The following is a 20066-nucleotide window of genomic DNA, read 5'->3' as shown; positions in this document are numbered from 1 at the left end:
GTTACTCACGCACTTTGGGTCTTTTTTCCTCTCACGTTCCTGTTTACTCTCAGCTGGTTCAAGGTACACATGGTTTTGGCTCCAAATACTTTTCAAACGTTTTAATATTAATATATCATCCTTAAAGTTACAGAACAACTAAAGGAAACTAGCATGCAAGGATTCTGTCTTACAAGCAATTACCCAGAAGCTGAGCAGACCACCAGCTTAAATATTAATGGTTCCTTCATTGAATACACCTTGTACTCAATGTCTTTTGAAGCTTCAGTGCTTGGAGGAGTGTACACCTGGAGACTTGACGACAGAACCCTGGGTCCAGCATCTGAGGTCTTGGGTCTCCAGTATCTAACTTCAATTGCCATCCAAAATACTAAATGATTATTTTAAAGAGACCCTTCAATAAATAATTACAACACGTTCCAAAATCCTTTAAAGACACAAAATTACATTTAGGATGTCACTGTTTCAATGTGATATAGGTGGCAAATAATTGTCACAAAGCAGGCTTCTATGCAACAAATGACTAAAAAAAATCTTCAGTGGCTAAATCGCAATAATGTTCCAGAAATTAAAAATAATTAAAATTATCAGCAGTTCAGTACATTTGCACCCTTTTATACTTCTAAAAACGTCTTCTGTGAAATTTCTCATTTGGAAGTAAGAGAGGCATTGATAGGGTAAATAATTAGAACTTTTCTCCAAGGATGGAATTGTCACAGATGGCATAGCTTTAAGGTGTGAGGGGCAAGATTAAAGGAGTTGAACGAAGCAAATTTACACAGATAGCAATGGGTGCTTGGAACACACTGCCAGGAATGATGGTGGAGGCAGACACAATAGTGGCATTTAAGAGGCTTTTAGATACACACATGGATATACAGGGAATGTTTAGTTTAGAGATACAGCATGGAAAAGGATTAGTCAGTCTGCTGAGTCCATGCCAAACATCAATCACCCATTCACACTAGTTTTTTTTCAGTTTAGTGTTAGAGATACAGTGTGGAAACAGGCGCTTCGGCCCACCACGTCCACGCCAACTAATCATCACCCATACACTATCCTATCCTACACACTAGGGACAATTTACAGAAACTAATTAACCTGCACGTATTTGGAATACGGGAGGAAACCAGACCACCTGGAATAAACCAACATACTCACAGGAAGAGTGCGCAAACTCCGTACAGACAGCACCCATGGTCAGGGTCGAACCCGGGTCTCTGGAGCTACAAGGCAGCGGCTCTACCAGTTGCAGCACTGTGCTACCACATTGTCTTGTTGAATGATTCCTGTTAACTCGGAGCAAGCATAGTCCACTCAGCCCGTCGAATCCCATCTTTCTATAAGCTTAACTACATTCTCATCTACCCATGAATATGTTACCCATTTTCGCATCCACTCCCTTTTTACGGGCAAATTACAGACACCAATTAAACTATAAAAATGTACATCTTTTACATTCTTTATATTCCAGTAGGAAATTGTTGGGTTCGCTTTTGTTATAAATGCTTTCCCATTCTAAACTTCACTCTTTTTCCGAGAGAACCGGAGTCAGAGGAATATTTTATCCTGCATTCCAAGGAATAAAATCCCAGCCTGCCTAATTTCTCCCCACTGCTCAGTTCCTCGAGTCCTAGCAACACCACACAAATCCTTTCTGCACTCTCCCCAATGACACCCTTCTCATAGTTGGGGACCAAAAATGAACATAATAATCTTGGTACTTCTTTTGCCTCCATTCGGTTCCAACCAATCTCTTACCATCCACTAATTATTTGTGTTCCAGTAGGAGATTGCTTGGTTCACTTTTATGATAAAAGATTACCTCTTCTCTCTTTGCAACTTAATTTTCTTGCCATTTTCTCTCTCAATTTGATTATTTAGCTCAATTTTTACTTGAAGAATACATTTGGCATTCACTCACAGTTTGATATTCTCCATCTCCTTTTCCTTTAAATTTTGTTTTCCTACCATTTCTTCACATTCCCAGCCTGTGCCTGTAACATCCCCTTAAAGATCTCCCACTTTTCATGAGAATAGTTTTTCTTGTCATTCTTTGGTACCATTTATTCAGATAAGGTTCCCCCCTCATCTCAGAAGTTGTCCATCTTACCGTAATTGCTTCATGATGATAATTGTAGAGAACTGCTTTAATTTCCACTTGTTCATGGCGTTTGGTTGCGTATGGAAGTCGAAGGTCAATGAAAAAGTCTTTTCGAACTGTGATTTCATAGGGTTGTGCAATACACACACCTGCATGAAAGAAAGCTAGAATTCAGAAGAGGCACCGCAATTATTTTTTGAAATGACTAACCCTCCAAGGTAATATTTCTTAAACTGTTCAATTTACTCCCAAATCTGAAAAAAAGGATAAAGTTAATAATCTTCACAATTTATCCTGGTGTTTCGATAGAGTGAATCACATTCCCATGAAAAGGTATTGTTACAAATTGGCCAATAAACCACAAAAAAACACAAATCATCTCCAATTTGAAGTGGAACCCTTATAAATCATGGTACTTCTTTTAGCTCCATTGGGTTCCAACCAATCTCTTACGATCTACTCATTATTTGTATTCTAGTAGGAGATTGCGTGATTCACTTTTATGATACAAGATTACCCGTTCTAAGCTTCTCTCTTTGCCACTTATTTTTCTTACTATTTTCTCTCTCAATTTGATTTATTTAGCTCAATTTCCACTTGAAGAATACATTTGGCATTCACTAACGAGCAAATTGCCATTCGTTTTCTTCTTTAAATTAGAGATGGGGACTTCGTAGAAAGTCTTACTGCAGAGCACTTCTCAGCAAGTTCCAGCTTACATTTAACACATACTAAAAACAAAACAAAGAAGGAAGGTACAGACAGACTTGGCGAGGCAGCCATTGGTGGCGCCACCCAGTGGTTTAAGTTTAGTTTAGAGAAACAAGCCCTTTGACCCACCAATTCCACACCAACCAGTGATTCCCGCACACTAACGCTATCCTACACACACTGGGGACAACTTACAATTATACCAAGTCAATTAACCCATAAACCTGTACATCTTTGGTGTGTGGGAGGAAACCGGAGGTCCCGGAGAAAGCTTACGCATGTCACAGGGAGAATGTACGAACTCTGTACAGACAAGCACCTGTAGTCAGGATGGAACCCGGGTCTCTGGCACAGTAAGGCAGCAACTCTACCCCTGCACCACCGTGCCACCCTTAACTTTTCTTAGTTCTGATGACAGATCCCCAGAACTAATTTTCTCTTATTTATATTGCCTGGCCTAATAAGTATGTCAATCTCTGGAATATTTTATTTTTGTATATATTGAGCCTAGATCTTATATATCCTTTGCCCTGTATTCTCAGATGGCACTGTAGATTTTCATCATTGATCATCAAATTTTCACACTCTCGATAAAATTAATTGGCAGAGACGATTTCCTGCTGTGTTTAGTACTTTGGTTGTTCCATTTCCAAGTTCACAATTTCCAGGTATGGAAGTAGAGAAAAAGGCACATTTTGATCAAATTCTCATCTATTGGTGTCCCTTAAGATGCGTGGCTATTGATTTCAACATTTATGTAACGCATAAAAATCTTGCCTTTTTCTGGAGACATACTGACAGCTTGTATTTCCCAAGTAGTGATCGAATCTTTAAGGTAATACGTTTTCTCCAATGATGCATGGCTGTTTAAGAAGAAAACAAGACTATTAAACTCATTTTGCACATACAGTCAGACTGTGGCTCTTTGCTGTTAACAACATATTTGTTATGAAAAGTTCAAATGAGAATTTACCAAATTTCATATTTGTACATGTACCAAATAATCATTTTTTCTGCAAATCACCACATATAACTCTTTTCTATTTAGTCATGGACTCATAGAACTATACAGCATGAAAACGGGACTATCAGTCCAACTCGTTCATTCCGATCAAGTTGCTAAACCAAGTTAGTCTTACTTGCCTGTCCCTAGTTTATACCCTCCAAGCCTTTCCTGTTGTATGCATGCCCATATCTTTTAAATGTCGTAATTGTGCTCCACAACTAGATCTACTATTGCCTGAGTAACCAGGAACCTCAAAGACTACAGGTGTGGTCCAGATAATTCTTGAAAAATTCAAGTCAAGTCAAGTCGTCTACTTTATTTGTCACATACACATACAAGATGTGCAGTGAAATGAAAGTGGCAATGCCTGCGGATTGTGCTAAAACTACAAAACAGAATAGAAAAATTTAAAAAAAGACACAACACAAAAAATAAATTAATACAGTAAATGAGTCCCTGGTGATATAAGAGTTAACAGTCCTGATGGCCTGCGGGAAGAAACGCCGTCTCATCCTCTCTGTTTTCACAGCGTGACAGCGGAGGCGTTTGCCTGCCCGTAGCAGCTGGAACAATAAACAATAGAGAATAGACAATAGGTGCAGGAGGAGGCCATTCGGCCCTTCAATGTGATCATGGCTGATCATTCTCAATCAGTACCCCGTTCCTGCCTTCTCCTCATACCCCCTGACTCTGCTATCCTTACGAGCTCTATCTAGCTCTCTCTTGAATGCATTCAGAGAATTGGCCTCCACTGCCTTCTGAGGCATAGAATTCCACAGATTCACAACTCTCTGATTGAAAACGTTTTTCCTCATCTTAGTTCTAAATGGCCTACCCTTATTCTTAAACTGTGGCCCCTTGTTCTGGACTCCCCCAACATTGGGAACTTGTTTCCTGCCTCTAACGTGTCCAACTCCTTAATAATCTTATACGTTTCGATAAGATCTCCTCTCATCCTTCTAAATTCCAGTGTGTACAAGCCTAGTCGCTCCAGTCTTTCAACATATGACAGTCCCACCATTCCGGAAATTAGCCTAGTAAACCTACGCTGCATGCCCTCAATAGCAAGAATATCCTTCCTCAAATTTGGAGACCAAAATTGCACACAGTACTCCAGGTGCGGTCTCACTAGGGCCCTGTACAACTGCAGAAGGACCTCTTTGCTCCTATACTCAACTGCTCTTGTTATGAAGGCCAACATTCCATTGGCTTTCTTCACTGCCTGCTGTACCTGCATGCGGAACAGTCCGTTACTGGGGTGGTAGGGGTCCCCCGTAATGTTGCTAGCTCTGGATCTGCACCTCCTGATGTATAGGTCCTGCAAGGGGGCGAGTGTAGTTCCCATAGTTCAGCCGAACGCACTACTCTCCGCAGAGCCTTCCTGTCCTGGGCATAGCTGTTCCCAAATGAGATTGAGATGTTGCCGGACAGCCCCAGAGTAGAAGCACTGAAGGATCCTCAGAGAGACTGAATTTCCTCAGCTGCCTGAGGTGGTAAAGGCGCTGCCTTGTCTTACTCACCAGTGTGGCAATGTGTGTTGTCCATGTCAGATACTCTGTGATGTGGACTACCAGGTATTTAAAGCTGCTCACCCTATCCACAGTAATCCCATTTATCACCAGTGGCGTGTACGTCCTCGGAAGTTGAGCCCTTCTAAAGTCCACAATCAGCTCCTTAGTTTTTGTGACATTCAAGAGGAGGATGCTGTCCTGACACCAGAGTGCCAGATCAGCCACCTCCTCCCGGTAGGCCTTCTCGTTGTTATCGGAAATCAGGCCCACCACCACTGTGTCATCAGTAAACTTGATGATGGAGTTGGAGCTGAACCTGGCCACAGAGTCATGTGTGTCTAGGGAGTACAGTAGGGGGCTAAGGATGCAACCCTTGGGGGATCCTGTTTTCAGGGTAAGGGGGTTAGATGTATGTCTCCCCATCTTGACCACTTGGCGCCAGGCGGTGAGAAAGTCCAGGACCCAGGCACACAGGGGAGCGTTAAGCCCCAGTTTCAGCAGCTTCTCAGCAAGTCTGGTGGGGACTATTGTATTGAAAGCTGAACTAAAATCAATGAACAGCATCCTCACATAGCCCCCCTTCTGGCTGTCAAGATGAGAGAGAGCAGTGTGCAGAACCTGGGAGACCGCATCATCCGTGGATCTGTTCGGACGGTATGCGCACTGCAGCGGGTCCATATTGCGAGGGAGGAAGGCACAGATGTGGTTCTTGATCAGCCTCTTGAAGTATTTCATGACCACCGAGGTGAGGGCCACCGGTCAGTAGTCATTCAAACAAGCTGGAGAGGCATTCTTTGGCACTGGTATGATGATGGATCTTTTGAAGCATACAGGGACCACGGACTTGGCCAAGGAGAGGTTGAATATTGTGGTGAGCACTGGAGCAAGCTGAGTAGCACAAGACTTTAATACTCGCCCAGATATACCATCTGGGCCTACAGCTTTCCTCTTGTTCACACGCGTCAGAGCCCTCCTCACGTCGTGCTCTTACACCGAGAATGTGTGCACATCCCCGGTGGTGGATCCCCCTCCAGCTTCGCTAGCCAGCGCACTGGCAGTGTTGTTTTTAGACGGCGAGCTAGGGGTAATGTTGCCCGTCTCGAATCGTGCGTAGAAGGAGTTCAGGTCATCAGCTAGGGAGGTGCCGGCACTTCCGGTTGAGAGGGGGCTGCACCGGTAGTTAGTTATAGTCGTAGCCCCTGCCAAAGGCGTCTGGTGTCCTGCTGCTCCATCTGCGACTCTATCCTGTCCCTGTACTTCCTTTTTGCGTCCTTCACCGCCCTTCGCAGTCGGTTGGGCTCTACCTTGTAGTCGTCCATATTGCCGGATGCCAGGCCAGAGTTGTAAGCAGCGGTGCGAGCATTCAAGGCAATGCGAATCGACCTGTCCACCCAGGGTTTTTGATTAGGAAAGATACTAACCCTTACCATGGGGATGATGTTATCGGCTATTGTTGCAATGAAGTCCGTAACCGCTTGCGCGAACTCACTGACGTCTCTGGAACTTTCTTGGAACATATTCCAGTCGACAGCGCCCAGTGCATCTTGCAGCATGGCCTCCGAATGGTCACACCACCGCTTTACGTCCCTCGTCACTGCCACTTCCCGTACTATACTCTGGCAGCAGGAAAATGGCAGCGTGGTCAGATTTTCCAAACGGAGGGAGAGAAACAGCCTTATAGCCTTTCCTGAACAGCGTGTAGCAGTGGTCCAAAGTTCTTTCCCCCCTGGTGACACACGTGATGTGTTGGCAGAAGTTAGGCATGACCTTTTTGAGATTTGCCCTATTGAAATCAGTGCTGTGCAGGATTCCTAAAAAGTACATTTGCAAGTTGAATTAGTAGTAAGGAAAGCAAATGCAATGTTAGCATTTATTTCAAGAAGACTAGAATATAAAAACAGGGATGTAATGCTGAGGGTTTATATGGCACTTGTCGGACCACATTTGGAGTATTGGGAGCAGTTTTGCGCCCCATTTCTGAGGAAGGATGCGTTGGCATTGGAGAGGGTCCAGAGGAGATTTATGAGAAAGATCCCGGGGATAATTGGGTTAACATATGATGAGCGTTTAACTGCACTGGGCCTGTAAGTACTGGAGTTTAGAAGGATGATGGGAGACCTCATTGAAATCTACCAAATAGTGAAAGGCTAAGAATAGAGTTAATGTGGAGAGGATGTATCCATTAGTGGTAGAGTCTAAGACCAGAGGGCACAGCCTCAGAATAAAATGCTGTACCTTTAGAAAGGAGACGAGGAGGCATTCTTTAGTCAGATGGTGATGAATCTGTGGAATTCATTGCCACAAACGGCTGTGGAGGCCAAGTCATTGGTTATTTTTAAAGTAGAAATTGACAGGTTTTTAATTACTAAAGATGTTGGTTCTGGGTAAAAGACAGGAGAATGGGGTTGAGAGCAAAAAATAGATCAGCCATGATTGAATGGTGGAGTAGACTCAATGGGCCGAATGGCCTAATTCCACACCTATGAAATTTTCCCGAACTATTCCTCTCTTGATCTAGTACACCTCTACAAGATCACCCCTCAATCTTCTGTGCTCCAAGGAATAAAGTCCTAGCCTACTTAACCTCTCCCAACAGCTCAGGCCCTTGAGTCCTGGCAACAGCCTCATAAATATTGTCAACACCCTTTCCAGCTTAACTGCATATTTCCTACAACTTGGTGACCGACATTGAACACAATACTGTAAATGTGACCTCACTGATGTCTTATACAACTGTAACATGGAGATCGAGAACCTTGTGTCCTGGTATGGAGACATCAGCCTTTCCCTCAATGTCAGCAAGACAAAGGAGATAGTGATCGACTTCAGGAAGTGAAGCGGTGCACATACCCTAGTTTACATTGACGGTGCTGAAGTAGAGATGGTTGAAAACTTCAAATTCCTAGGAGTCAATATCACCAACAACTTCTCCTGGACCACCCTTAGAAGGCATGTCGCCCACAACTCCCAGTAACTTCTACAGATGCACCATAGAAAGCATTTTATTGGGATGCATCACAGCTTGGTTTGGGAACAGCTCAATCCGAGACCGCTAGAAATTGCAGCGAATTGTGGACTCAATTGCAGATCATCACACAGACCAACCTCCCTTCTGTTGACTCCATTTTTACTCTCAAGCTGCCTCAGCAAAGCCAGCAGCATGATCAAGGATGAGTTGCACCCTGGCCACTCCTTCTTCTCCCATCAAGCCAAGGGTATAAAAAACACACACCTCCAGATTCAGGCACAGTTTCTTCCCAGCTGTTTTCTTCCCAGCTGGCAACTGAATCATCCTACCACAACCAGAGAGCAGTGCTGACCTACTATCTACCTGCTTGCTGACCCTCAGACTATCCTTGATTGGACTTTGCTGGCTTTACTTTGCACTAAATGTTATTCCCTTTTCAATAAACAATAGACAATAGGTGCAGGAGTAGGCCATTCAGCCCTTCGAGCCAGCACCGCCATTCAATGCGATCATGGCTGATCACTCTCAATCAGTACCCCGTTCCTGCCTTCTCCCCATACCCCCTCACTCCGCTATCCTTAAGAGCAATATCGAGCTCTCTCTTGAAAGCATCCAACAAACTGGCCTCCACTGCCTTCTGAGGCAGAGAATTCCACACCTTCATCACTCTCCGACTGAAAAAGTTCTTCCTCATCTCCGTTCTAAATGGCCTACCCCTTATTCTTAAACTGTGGCCCCTTGTTCTGGACTCCCCCAACATTGGGAACATGTTTCCTGCCTCTAATGTGTCCAATCCCCTAATTATCTTATATGTTTCAATAAGATACCCCCTCAGCCTTCTAAATTCCAGTGTATACAAGCCTAATTGCTCCAGCCTTTCAACATACGACAGTCCCGCCATTCCGGGAATCAACATAGTGAACCTACGCTGCACGCCCTCAATAGCAAGAATATCCTTCCTCAAATTTGGAGACCAAAACTGCACACAGTACTCCAGGTGCGGTCTCACCAGGGCCCGGTACAACTGTAGAAGGACCTCTTTGCCCCTATACTCAACTCCTCTTGTTACGAAGGCCAACATTCCATTGGCTTTCTTCATTGCCTGCTGTACCTGCATGCTTCCTTTCAGTGACTGATGCACTAGGACACCCAGATCTCGTTGAACATCCCCTCTTCCTAACTTGACACCATTCAGATAATAATCTGCCTTTCTATTCTTACTTCCAAAGTGAATAACCTCACACTTATCTACATTAAACTGCATCTGCCATGTATCTGCCCACTCACACAACCTGTCCAAGTCACCCTGCAACCTCATTGCATCTTCCTCACAATTCACACTACCCCCCAGCTTAGTATCATCTGCAAATTTGCTAATGGTACTTTTAATCCCTTCATCTAAGTCATTAATGTATATCGTAAATAGCTGGGGTCCCAGCACCGAACCTTGCGGTACCCCACTGGTCACTGCCTGCCATTCCGAAAGGGACCCATTTATCCCCACTCTTTGCTTTCTGTCTGTCAACCAATTTTCTATCCATGTCAGTACTCTACCCCCAATACCATGTGCTCTAATTTTGCCCACTAATCTCCTATGTGGGACCTTGTCGAAGGCTTTCTGAAAGTCGAGGTACACCACATCCACCGACTCTCCCCTGTCAATTTTCCTAGTTACATCCTCAAAAAATTCCAGTGGATTTGTCAAGCATGATTTCCCCTTCGTAAATCCATGCTGACTCGGAATGATCCTGTTACTGCTATCCAAATGCTCAGCAATTTCGTCTTTTATAATTGACTCCAGCATCTTCCCCACCACTGATGTCAGACTAACTGGTCTATAATTACCCATTTTCACTTTCCCTCCTTTCTTAAAAAGTGGGATAACATTTGCTATCCTCCAATCCACAGGAACTAATCCTGAATCTATAGAACATTGAAAAATGATCTCCAATGCTTCCACTATTTCTAGACCCACCTCCTTAAGTACCCTGGGATGCAGACCATCAGGCCCTGGGGATTTATCAGCCTTCAGTCCCATCAGTCTACCCAAAACCATTTCCTGCCTAATGTGGATTTCCTTCAGTTCCTCCATCACCCTAGGTTCTCCGGCCCCTAGAACATTTGGGAGATTGTGTGTATCTTCCTCTATACACTGTAAATGACTCGATTGTAATCATGTCTTGTCTTTCCGCTGACTGGGTACCACGCAATGAAAGCTTTTCACTGTACCTCGGTATAAGTGACAAACTAAACTAAACTGCAATCCTCAAGCAGAAGCACCTCCTCTGTCTTGGACATATACACAGGAAGGAAAATGGACGCATCTCAAGAGATGTTCTATATGGGGAGGTCATTAATGCCCGGTGACCAAGATTAAATCCCAAGCTCCGCTACAAGGATGTAATTGAAAGAGATCTACAAATGTTAACGGTGGCACTGACAACCGGGAAGTGGCTCCAAATGGGGGATGTGCAGAAAGGCCCTCTGGGAAGGTATGGGGGTATATCGCAGCACAACAGCCACAGAATGCTCCAGATGATACAAAAGTGGGTGGTTTCACAGATAGTGAAGATGGTCGTGAAAAATTGCAGCAGGATCTTGATCGGTTGGCAGGTGGGCTGAGGAATGGTTGATGGAATTTAATACAGAAATGTGAGGTGTTGCATTTTGCGAGCACTAACATGGGCAGAAACTATTCAGTGAACAGTAGGCCTCTGGGTAGTGTTGTAGAGAAGAGGGATCTAAGAGTACAGGTTCCTTGAAGGTGTGGTCGTAGGTAGATGCGGTGGTCAAAAAGGCTTTTGGTATATTGGCCTTCATCAGTCAAGTTGGGAGATCATGTTGCAGTTATATAAGACTTTGGTGAGGCTACATTTTGGGTATTGTGTTCTGGGCACAATACCCAAGGAAAGACGTGGTCAAGCTGGAAAGGGTACAGAGAAGATTTATGAGGTTGTTGCAAGGACGAGAGTGAGCAATTGGGTGGACTTGATTAGGCTGGGACTCAATTACTTGGAGCACAGGAGGATGAGTGGTGATCTTATAGAGGTGCACAAGATCATGAGAGGAATAGATTAGGTAGATGAACAGAGTCCCTTGCCCAGAGCCGGTGAATCAAGGGCCCGAGGACATAGGTTTAAGATGAAGGGGAAAAGATTTCATAGGAATCTGAGGGGTAACATTTTCACACAAAGGGTAGTGGGTGCATGGAACGAGCTGCCAGAGAACATAATTGAGGAAGGGACTATTGCAACATTGAAGAAACAATTAGACATGGATCGGACATGGATAGGACTGGTTTGATGGGACATGGGACCCGTGTAGCTGGGACATGTTGGCCAGCATGGGCAAGTTGGGCCAAAGGACCTGTTTCCACGCTGAATGAATCTATGACACTAATGATCAACAGCAACAGCAACACACTCCCCAATCCAACGTCCAGAGACAAACTTCACCTGTGGAAGCAATGGGAGGGTCTGCCTGTCATGTAGTAGCCTAGTCAGCCACAGCAGAAAATGCAACCATGGATGAAATATTCCCCTCTCCAAAGAGGACAACATGAAAACCCCACCATCATCTCTCGCATATGAACGGATGCTAACTCACTGGCTGGCAATTTATTTTTAAGTGAAGAAGTGTTATTCCGTTATTATTCCCTCTGCACCACATCATTGCATGCTAAAATCAGTTCATTTAAAACAATTCCGAAACTGTCTGAAGAAGAGTCCCGACCCAAAACTTCACCCATGCCTTTTCTACAGAGATGCTATCTGACCCGGTGACTTATTCCAGCACTTTGTGTCTATCATTTGAAACAATTGCCTGCTCAATAGGTTTTCATGATTCACATTCCATAGCCTTGCAACCACTGCTCAGTCCAGTGCTGGGTTAGATGTGACCCAGGGCGGAGCATTCCTCCTTCTCCATCAAAAATCCCTGGGCATCTTGCTCCAGACGTATATGTGTAAACAGGTGCTTTTGCCCTCATAGTACTATTATAAGATGACAAAGCTTTTCAACGGTTTCTCAAAGTCAGTTCCTCAATCAATGTCAGATTGCTGTTTTTTAGCACAGGGAACTACAGATGTTTATTTACAAAACAATGCACAGTGTGCTGGAGTAACTGAGCAGGTTAGGCAACATCTCTGGTGAATATAGATATGTGACATTTCAGATTGTTACCCTTCTTTAAAAATTTCTTCTCAACCCAAAATGTCACCCAGCTATGTTCTCCAGAGATGCTGCCTGACCCGTTGAGTTACTCTAGCACTCTGTCACTTTTTTGCCTCGCATGTTGGACTTTGTAAGCTCCTGATTTTTTTTCTAAACGACAAATTTAATTCTTTGAACAAAATATCAGTCAACTGCTAACATTGAAAAAATCTTCATTACAAGCAGATTTTGCAGTACCCTGCGTGAATTTTGTGCCCAAAAAAAGGTGATTGAATCGTGTAGTACAGACTACAACGTTCATTGAATTCTGTAAGATTTCACGATAGGTACCCATCATTGCCCGGCACTTTTGGAAGAATTTCCGATTGCCAGAGCCAGCTTTCGTCGAACTCAGACCTAACTCTTATATCCTCATCACGAGTGTATTTGTCCTCAGCACCTGAAGAAAAAGAGTAAATTATGCATTTAGATATTATTTAACCTTGGAGATAAAGAATTAAGCACTGAAAGCAATGAGCTTACATTTCCTACTCAGACTGGGAACACAATGCATCAAAATGCACAATTGCCAACCAAGTTACTCTTCAGTTTCTGAAGCCAATTTAATATTTACCAGGTTCATAAGCAATATCTATGTTTCCATAGTAGTGTGGAATGTAACATGTGCATTTTCGTAACAGATCAGCAAAAACAAAATTATGGATTTCTGGCACTTCAGCTTACCAGCCAAACACATAATTGTGTTTTCAGAATAAATGATACCCTTGCATTCCTCAGCATCTTTCGAAGCACCAGCAAACTCTACACCACAAGAAACAGCAACAATGCTATCTAAATGCTCCTAGTACTCTGCAGCATTGGCCGAGAGTGGAACAGCATTTTTAACAAAACTGCCAAGTTTAGCATAGCTGAGAAAATCTATGAAAAATGTGATAACTTTATCTCCAACATCTAGCCATCTTCCTTTCACCATGGAAGTCCTGTCCATATTAATGATGATTAATATGATCAAATGGTTGTAATTGTGAATGCTCTCACTCACCTCTTCCCAGACCTTAGATAGACACAAAATGATGGAGTAACTCAGCAGGACAGGCAGCATCTCTGGAGAGAAGGAATGGGTGACGTTTTGGGTCGAGACCCTTCTTCAGACTTTTGAAGAAATTCCGAATTAACCCATCTTCTCAGACCTTCTTTTATAAACTCCTGACCTCCATTCAAAACCACCTGCTAATACCTGAGATTTCCTCTTGGAAAAGAGAAGCCAATTCAACTTTTAGATTTTGTTCTAAGAAAGTAATTTGGAAACACCTTCGCTTCATTTCTCCTTTTCCTGGAAGAACAAAAGGTAAACTGGGAGAACCAACAAAAGATCCATTTCATTCTGCATGGACCAGGAAAGCACAGGGACAGCGAGAGTAAACTGGCACATATTTGTTCAATTCTATTTTACAAACAGTGCATGGGAGAAAATGCAAAAGCAGAACCAGCTGAGGGAAAAGATTGGACAGGCGAGGACAAACTTCTTCAGTAAGATGCGTTGGGATAACCTAAATCATGCCATGTAATTAAAATTGGTTGGAATATTGGTGACCAGAAATCTGATAGATTTTGTGAAAAACTATTTCAGTCGCTAGAATCCATCTGGGGGAGAAATTTGGCATCCTTGCCCCATCTGATATTTTTTAATCACAGATCCTCAGCCTGTGATTGAAAGGTCTACCACATTTTGAGATGGAAATATAGGCCATGCCACAGTACACACATCCAATAAATTAATTAAAAGGAAATTATGAAGGAACATGTCTGACAGCTCCAGAGAAGAACCATTAACTTGCAAAGACTGTTGGGAGGTAAGAGGGTAGCAGGCAAAAGCTTTCAAAGTTAAGATAGCAAGATGTTCAGGAGCAGCATGTTCGGTTAGGACGAGGGGCGAGGTTGGCAAGTTTAGGGAACCTTAGTTGATGAGAAATGTTGAGGCTCTACTCAAGAAAAAGGGATACAGCAGATTCAGATAGTTGGGATCAAGCGAATCCCACTGTGAGTATAAGTATAGTGGTAAACTTAACAAGGCAATCAGGAGTTTTAAAAGAAGATGTGAAATCGATCTGACAGGTGTAAAGGAAATCCCGAAGTAATTCTACCAGAATATTCAAAGTAAAGGCATGGCTAGGGAATGGATTGGTCCCTTTATAGATCCTCATGGCCATCTTGATATAGAGTCACAAGAGATATTATCGGACTATAGCTTGCACTGAATGTTGTACCCTACATCCTTTATCTGTGCATTGTGGATGTCTTGCTTGTATTAATGTACAGTCTTCTTTGACTGGATGCACCACAAACCAAAGCTTTTCAATGTACCTCGGTACACATGACAATAACAAACTAAACTAAAAAAGCTAAGCTAAAATCAAAATATTCAAGCTCAGCTTTTCCTTTCATCAGAAAACATTTCACTTTCTACCTCATTTATAAAACGCTTTTATTCCAATGGGGGTATTCCCTTTAAGAAAATAATTCAATGCTTACTTCGACTTAAACTCAGGCTGCTTTGGCCTAGCTGTTCTAGATACTTGTGAATATTTTTACAACAGTACAAGAAGGCATCAATGCATTCGTTCTCCTTTTGTATTACTCTGGATCTTCGAGTGCAGTTGTAACCCATGAGGTTGCTCCTCATTCCAGTGTTGCAACAATTTTGTAGAGGCTTGGTATTGTACTTCTTCACTGAAATAAAAAACAAAGTTTTAAAAACTCAAACACACAGAAAAATATTTAGTTTTATTAATGTAGCCTAGAAACAAACCTCTTAGCCCACCGAGTCTAGGCCAACCATCGATCATCTATTCACAAGTGTAATACGTTATCCCACTTTGCCATCCACTCCTGACACACTAGGACAATTTTACTGAGGCTAATTAAGGTACAAATGTACACATCTTTGGGATGTGGGGAAAAAATGGAGCACCTGGAAGAAACCCATGTGGTCACAGGGAGGACATGCAAACTCCACATAGACAACACCCGAGATCAGGATCGAATCCAGGTCTCTGGCGCAATGAGGCTGCAACTCTTCCAGCTGCACCATTGTGTCACCCATAACTAAATAGAAGGCTGAGTTTGTGAAATTTCAGAGATTATCTTAGGAGCTGTTATGAGAGGAAAAATTAAGGTGATCTGTGTTCTCTGGAGTTCAGAAGAATTACATTTCAGCTCATTAAGACGTAATATGCTGGATGTCTTGGCAGCATGGATTCTGTAAGGATCCTGCCTTGGTAGGGGAATCTGAATAAACATAGACCAATACAGCAGATGAACAGGCTCTCCATCCCACAATGTCTGTGCCGAACTCATTGCCAAGGCCAAAACTTGCATGTCTGCACATAATCCATATCCTTAAACTTCTCCGAGTTGCATCAATCTTAAGGGACACAGATTAAACGGTCAGTCATTTCATTTACTTTCTTGCTCTTGGAATTGTATGTGCAAGAGTGCTGTGTCAACTGTTAAATTGAAGAGAATAAGAATATGTAAGCTTGGGATTGATCAAATATTGGATAGGGGAAGAAAAACTCATGATGGGTGGAAACTATGGGTTGAGAAGGTGGAACTGGAGTAGCCGAGGTAAGTAACTGAATTGTATTTTGTAGATGGAGGTGATGGAAGAGCCTAATGTTTAGAATGGCCAAAAGTTGTTGAAGCTTCGCACATCAAAGAAAGTGAAGAATTTTCCATCATGCCCCTGACTTGTGCCGTGTGAATTCTGGAAAAGCTTTGAGGTATCAGGGGCTGAGTCGCTCACAACTAATCTGTGATGCTTATGTAACCAGGGCATTCATGTTACAACAAAACTTGGGTGACACTTTTACAGAACATTTCTGTTCCATCCATGGTGACAACTTCCATTCAACTATCCTTTTTATTCCCTATCCCACTCTCAGTTTAACATTTCAATGTTCTGCCAACCACAGTTCTCTATGAAAATTCCAATGTAAGTTAAGGAACAGGATCTCATGTTTCATCTGGCCGCATTTGAGATCTAATAGTAAATTTCGCTATTTCATGATTCTATTTATCATTTCTTCAAATGCTGGTTTTCAAACTAAGTACCATCTTTTCAACTTAGGTCTGCAGTCTACCACAGACATTCTCTCTGTTCTCTCCATCCTTCCCCACTGTGCAACTTGAAACATTCCTCACTTACCTATTAATTGTTAAGATGTGTAGGAAAGTAATTGCAGATGTCCCTTTACCTCCACCCTCGACTCCATCCAAGGACCCAAACAGTCTTTCCAGGTGAGGCAGAGGTTAACCTGCACCTCCTCCAACCTCATCTATTGTATCCGCTGTTCCAGATGTCAACTTTTCTACATCGGTGAGACCAAACGCAGGCTCGCCGATCGTTTCACTCAACACCTTCGCTCAGTCCACCTTAACCAACCTGTTCTTCCGGTGGCTCAGCACTTCAACTCCCCCTCCCACTCCGACCTTTCTGTCATGGGCCTCCTCCATTGTCATAGTAAGGCCCAGCACAAATTGGTGGAACAGCATCTCATATTTCGCTTGGGCAGTTTGCACCTCAGCGATATGAACATTGACTTCTCTAACTTCAGATCGTTCCTCTGTCCCTCTCTTTCCGCTCCCTCTTCCCAGGTCTCCCACTATCTTCCTGTCTCCTACTACATCCTATATTTGTCCCGCCCCCAGCAGCATTCTGTCTTTTGCATATTCAATCTCTCATCAAGTATTATAAATCAGACTTTTCTGTCAGAGAATTCCCACCACATTTTGCAGGCATGTTATACCTATCCTTCAGCTCACGTCGGCTAAAGATGACATCCCAAAGCAGCCAATGAATAATAAAACAATCGCTGATCGAATAAAGGAATCATACAAAACTGAAGGCAGAACAAATTTTCCTTCTGGTTGCAATGGACAGATGTAAGATGATGGTACCTCATCTGATTTCAGAGTTAAGCACATTTCTCTTCTTAGTCCTTGAGCACAGGAGGCTGAGGGGTGATCTTATAGACGTATATAAAATCACAAGGGGAATATAGGGTCAATGTCCAGAATCATTTGCCAATGGTAAGGGAATCAGGAACCATAGGACATAGGTTTAAGATGAGAGGGGAAAGATTTAATTAGAACCCGAGGGAGATTTTCTGCTCAGAGGCTGATGGGTAGATGGAACAATCTGCATGAGAAGGTCATTCAGGCAGGTACAATAACAACGTTTAGCAGATACTTGGACAGGTACATGGATAGGAAAGGTTTAGAGGAACAAGGGCCAAACATGGGTAAATGGGACCAGTTAGATGGAGCATCTTGGAGAGCATGGACGAGTTGGACTCCAGGGCCTGTTTTCACGGTGTATTATTTTACGACAAGAAGTGTTCATGATTATTATAAAATTCACTTCTGGAAACTCACATTTTCAATGGATTACCATCGTGAGTAAAAAAGATACCATCAAAAAAATTCTTACAACCGAGATTTATATCAGTGAACTATTTCTTCAATAATCAATACATACGTGTCTCGGTCTTGAATTCTGCCAGTCCTGCTGCACGACGCTTGCGTAGATTTGGCTGTTTACACGTCAGCTCTACAATAAATATTGAAAAGGTACATATGTGAATGTTTCACGAGTATCCAGTTGCACTTAAATGTACAACACATTAAATGTACACATTTTCCAAATGGTCTTTTGGAAATACAGGCACCTTGTGTTTTATGTGAGCTTGAAAAGTGGTACGTAAATCAAACATATGCCAGGCACTTCAAACGACTACACTGCCAGGCATAAATTTGAGCACATTATTCGGAGAAAAAAAAGGAATGTATTAATTAAACTTTGGTAGTTATTAGGCGAGCACTTTAATGTAAATATGTGTAAATGAAGCACATGTACATAAAAGGCGATGGTATAGTTGGATTCTTGGGATTTTGCCTTACTATTTTTTAATCAATTTCTATTTCTTTTATGTTTCTGTGTATTATATTTTTCTTTTGTGTATTATTTGAGTGTTTCTTATTAACATGCCTCTTTTCTTCTTTGTGTTGATTTATTTAAAAAGCACATCCGCACATTCATTGCTATGTCATTTACAAACAAAAGCGAGATGCCTGGATGAGGTTTTTAACATAAAGCTAACCAACACCATGCAACCATTGCTAACATGTTTTTTTCATCCAACGAGCAAGAACCTCGAGAATGTGAAGCAATAATAAAATCACAAATTGAAGATAGAAACAGTTACATGCTGCATGATCTAATTAATAACTCATAGTATGTGATGAAATAGCAAGGAGTAGACACCATTTCTGTAGTTATGCCTTCATGATGGTCAAGACATTTTACAACAAATAAACTACTTCCGAGGCAGGAAATGCAGCAGACATTTTGCGAACACTAGGTCTCTGGGTTATGTTTTATGTTAGAATGATAAATATTGTCCGAGGAATGAGGGAAATTTCCCCTGTTCTTCAAATGAATACAATGGGATGCATCACAGCCAGCTCGAGCTGTTAAACAGTTTAACCTTTCCTTGCAGGTATTATTCCCACATGAGGTGTGGTTTGCGATAGTAATGGGTGATGAAAGATGGGTAAAGAATGAGAATCTTCCTGGTGCCTTTTGAACATCTGATGTTTTGTTTAGTTAAGAACTTAGTTTAGTGATACAGCATTCTGCCCACCGTCCACACAGACCTTCATTCACCCATTAACTCTAGTTCTCTGTTAAGATATAGAATCATACAGCTTGGAAATGGGCTTTCGGCCCAACTTGCTCACGCTGACCAACATGCCCCATGTTCACTAGTCCCACCTGCCCGTTCTTCGACCATAACCCTGTAAACCTATCCTATTTATGTACCTGTTCAAATGTCTCTCAAATGTTATGATCGTCCATGCCTCAACTACCTCCACTGGCAGCTCGTTCCATTTACCCACCACCATTTGGGTAAAAAAGTTACCCCGCAGGTTCCTATTAAATCTTTCTGCCCTCACTCTAAACTTATGTCTTCTGGTTCTTGATTCCTCCACTCTGGGCAAAAGACATTGGGCATTTACCCGATCTTTTTCTGCATTTACGCTACCTATTCTGTCACTTTCACATCTACTCCCTACACCCTAGGGGTAGTTTACAGAGCCCAATCAACCTACAGACCCACATGTCTTTGGAATGTGGGAGGAAACCAGAACACATGAAGGAAATCCACATGATCACTGGAAAACATGCTAACTCCACACAGACAGCCGGTCAGGATCGAACCCACATGTCTGGCACTGTGAGTTAGCAGGTCTGCCAACTGCATCATTGTGTATTCAAAGTGTTTCATCATACAACAATAATGAGAAGTCTTCACCTCACTTTTACATCTAAATCAGGGTGCCAATTCTAGCAAACTTCAATATTCTTAGAGTTTGGCAATTTATAAACATTGGAGGGATCATGAGAATTGGTGGGAAAGTAAAGCTGGCTACATCAATTGTATCTGGGGAAACCAGGATTATTATAAAACACAAAGTGCTGCAGTAACTCAGCCGGTCAGATAGCATCTCCAGAGGACATGGATAGAGGAC

The 20066-nt window shown here is 42.6% G+C and overlaps 1 protein-coding gene across 1 annotated transcript in view; it reads right to left on the bottom strand.

The window, feature by feature from the left end:
• The window catches only part of LOC144610500 (complement C3-like), a 104261-nt gene that overhangs the window by 49103 nt on the left and 35092 nt on the right, over window positions 1-20066 (bottom strand). Inside the window, exons 16-20 of the mRNA XM_078429252.1 lie at window positions 18013-18084; window positions 15006-15203; window positions 12804-12912; window positions 3593-3678; window positions 2114-2253 (exon numbers count right to left, since the gene is read on the bottom strand). Of these exons, the coding sequence (XP_078285378.1) occupies window positions 2114-2253; window positions 3593-3678; window positions 12804-12912; window positions 15006-15203; window positions 18013-18084 (605 nt within the window). The remainder of the gene's footprint in view (window positions 1-2113; window positions 2254-3592; window positions 3679-12803; window positions 12913-15005; window positions 15204-18012; window positions 18085-20066) is intronic.

This window comes from Rhinoraja longicauda, chromosome 37, assembly GCF_053455715.1.
Source record: "Rhinoraja longicauda isolate Sanriku21f chromosome 37, sRhiLon1.1, whole genome shotgun sequence".
NCBI lineage: Eukaryota > Metazoa > Chordata > Chondrichthyes > Rajiformes > Arhynchobatidae > Rhinoraja > Rhinoraja longicauda.
The sequence above is the reverse complement of the archived record's forward strand: the minus strand, read 5'-3'. Positions and strand labels throughout refer to the sequence as shown.